Source organism: Pteropus alecto, unplaced genomic scaffold (genome assembly GCF_000325575.1).
Source record: "Pteropus alecto unplaced genomic scaffold, ASM32557v1 scaffold190, whole genome shotgun sequence".
Classification (NCBI taxonomy): Eukaryota; Metazoa; Chordata; class Mammalia; order Chiroptera; family Pteropodidae; genus Pteropus; species Pteropus alecto.
In genome coordinates, this window is record NW_006430462.1 from 223,324 (window position 1) to 226,399 (window position 3,076).

At 46.5% G+C, this 3,076-nt stretch overlaps 1 protein-coding gene across 1 annotated transcript in view; it reads right to left on the bottom strand.

The window, feature by feature from the left end:
* The window catches only part of TMEM211 (transmembrane protein 211), a 3,813-nt gene extending 1,395 nt beyond the window's left edge, over positions 1-2,418 (bottom strand). Inside the window, exons 1-2 of the mRNA XM_006904957.1 lie at positions 2,218-2,418; positions 1,309-1,447 (exon numbers count right to left, since the gene is read on the bottom strand). Of these exons, the coding sequence (XP_006905019.1) occupies positions 1,309-1,447; positions 2,218-2,418 (340 nt within the window). The remainder of the gene's footprint in view (positions 1-1,308; positions 1,448-2,217) is intronic.
* Between the last annotated feature and the right edge of the window lie 658 nt (positions 2,419-3,076).

Below are 3,076 nucleotides of genomic sequence, written 5' to 3' on the forward strand. Positions count from 1 at the left end.
TTATGGACCTAGAAGGTATTTAAGCCAGACAGAGAAAGATAAACACTTTATGATTTCACTTATATGCGGAATCTAAGGAATAAAAAGAACAAACTAGTCAAAAATAGATTCACAAATATAGTGGACAATTTGGTGACGGACAGAGGGGAGGGGGTTTTGGGAGACTGGGAGAATGGGGTGAAGAGTTAAAGAAGTACAAATTAGCACCTGATGGATGGTCACAAGCGTGGCATAGGGAATGCAGTTAGCATTAATATGAAGTGGCTAGGCGGGGCCAGGGGAGGGAGGGAGCAGTTGGGGGGATTGTTTTATGAACTATATAGATGTCTAACCAATGTACTATATACTTGAAACTAATTAAAATAAATAAATTTAAAATATATATATATAATAAGGTAAAAGGAAAGAGAATCTAAGGAGAGGAAAGCTCCCTTACCTTGAGGCCATAGAGGACCTGACTGAGGCAGTGATATTTGAGCAGAGCCTTTAAGGCAGTGGGGAAACAAGATATGTGAAGATCTGAGAGAAGAGTTCCAGGTAGAGGGAACAAGCTTGGTGTATACGAGCAATAGAAAGTATGCCAGGTGGCTGGAGGTTGTGGAGCCTGGCACAAGGATAAGGTAGGTGAGGGAGTGGGGGCTTGACCAGGATAAGCCTCATTGGATTTTACTCTGTATGTCACAGGAAGTCACTGGCGGGTAGATAAGCCAGTCTGAGTAGCATGATTTCAGTTTTAACAGGACCCATTGGGTCAGTGTGTGGCAGAGTCTAAGGGGCAAAGGTGGCAGCAAGGAGACCCATGAGGTGGTTATTGCTCTCATCCAGGTAATAGATGGTGGAGAATTAATTGGATGATGATTGTCATCAAGGACTGGCTAAACCATCCAGAGACTATGTGTGAATTGGAGAAAAGCAGTCCTTTTGGGCAGATGCAACCCTACAATTTCACAGCTTAATAAATAGAGCATAAGCTAGATTTTAGCATCTCTCAGCCCTCAGCTGGGTACCCTTGTGCAGTGCACAACCTGCCCAACTGTGTATGGTGGTCCAGACAAAGATGATGCAAAGTGGATGGATAAGACAGAGATAAAGGGGGACAGACTATTAGCTAAGGGCAGGGAGAGTGATAATGCGGCCACCCAGCCCCCATTTCCAACTTGCTAAGGAACAAAGAATAATCTATAATCCTAGGGTTTATCTCTGAGATTTGACCCAGGAGGCCAGTCCCTGCTCACAGGTTCGTTCGTTCATTCATTCACTCATTCCACAGACAGATCTGGAATGCTTCTTGCGTGACAGTGGATTTACCTGCAGCTGCCTGAACCACCGGAATTTTGCCACTGCCCCTCCTGGGGCACAGCTCTTTGGGGGCCAGGGCCCAGGAGAGGAGAAGAACCGCATTAAAGGCCAACAGGAGCCAGCCTCCAAGGAGAAGCACAGCCGAGACCTGCCAGGAGAGAGAGGAGGGAGGGTGCTGACCAGGGTGGAGGTGGGAGGATGCTCCTTCTGCTAATTGGCCAGCTATTGAGTCCTGGAAACCCCAGGAAGGTCTGCGCTATTATTATCCCCATTTTACATATAAGCAAACTGAGGTCCAAAGAGGCAGAGTCATTTGTCTCAGGGCACACAGCTAATTAAGTAGTAGATCCAGAATTAAGATCTAGATCTACAACCACCGTACCCTACCTGTTTTGAATACCTGCTATATGGCAGGATAACCAGGAAAGGCACCTTTGGAATGATCAGTTTTGAAGGCTGCATAATCTTCCTTAGAGGATTGGGAGTCCTGGCCCATTGTCCCCATGTTGAATTTGGTAATATCTATTATAACAGAGACTTCTAGCACCTTAGCTGTGATTTTCAAGCCTAGCAGTGCTTAGAGGGTGGCCGGGTAGGTTTGTGCAGGTTATACACTGCACAACTCTAAGAGATGCATATTGATTATAGTAACTTTCCAGCAGATGGCAGTATAGTATCCTGGAGAAGGGGCTGCTTTTTGTAATTTGCACAAAGGCACTATATGTGCTGACAGCTGCCTTCAGAATCATCCTGGGTGTTTGCTACAATGCAGATAGCCAGACTCCACCCTACACCTACAGAGTCAGAGGCTCAGGCTGGGGTTGGGGGTACAGAACTTGGCTTTTATTTTTATTTTTTTTGCTCTCGGGATTGAGAGTGCCCCCGAGGCCCCAGTGAACTGTTGAGCCCAGGTCTCACCTTCCAGGCAAAGTCAGGAATATCATCCAGGGATCTGAAGGTCCCACAGCTCTGGTTCCAGCTGCCACTCTGAGGCCAGGAGCAGTAGGTGAAGACACCAAAGGAGAAGGTAGGGCTCTGGAACCAGGCAGGGGAGATGAGACTGAGGGCTGAGATGCAGCTAAGGGAGAGTTCCAGAGCTGTCCACACGCTGCCCGCCATCGTGGAGTGTCAGTGACCTGGGGGTCAACAGGCAAGATTAGTGGTGGGGACTGCCAGGGCAAGGGTTGAAACAGGCTGCGAAGGTGCTGCCCAGCCAGGGTTCTTTCTGGTCCTGCGTTCGGACCCCAGGTCATCAGCCTCCCTTCAACCGAGTGATGCAATGAGAGATGCTAACAACTGGGGTGGGAGGTAGGAGGGCTTTGTCCTAACAAGTTCTAAAAGTAGAAATCCTAAATCCTAGAATAAATGCTAGTGTTTAAACAGATCTTTGTGTACTCCCACTCTGCATAGCACAGCATCATCACTGCTCCATGCAAGGCCCCTCTCAGATTTTCATTCATTCCCTCTCCCTTCCTTCCTTTCCATCTGCCTATCAATTCCTGCTCTAACAGGGCGTTTCTACCTAGGGGGCGGGCACCTTTTTCTAAATCACACATAGACGGTGTGTTTCTAGCAACCATCTTGCCTATTAACTAACTCTCCTCAATCAGTGACCATTTTAATTATTTAATGTGTATCTTTTTGTTTGGAGGTATTTTTGCAAAATTGATGTTATTCAGTACATATGTATTTTTCATTTTATGTTGATGGCATCTTCTATGTTGCATTCTGCCACCTACTACTATTTTGAGGATTAAGCACAATATTTTTAGATCCA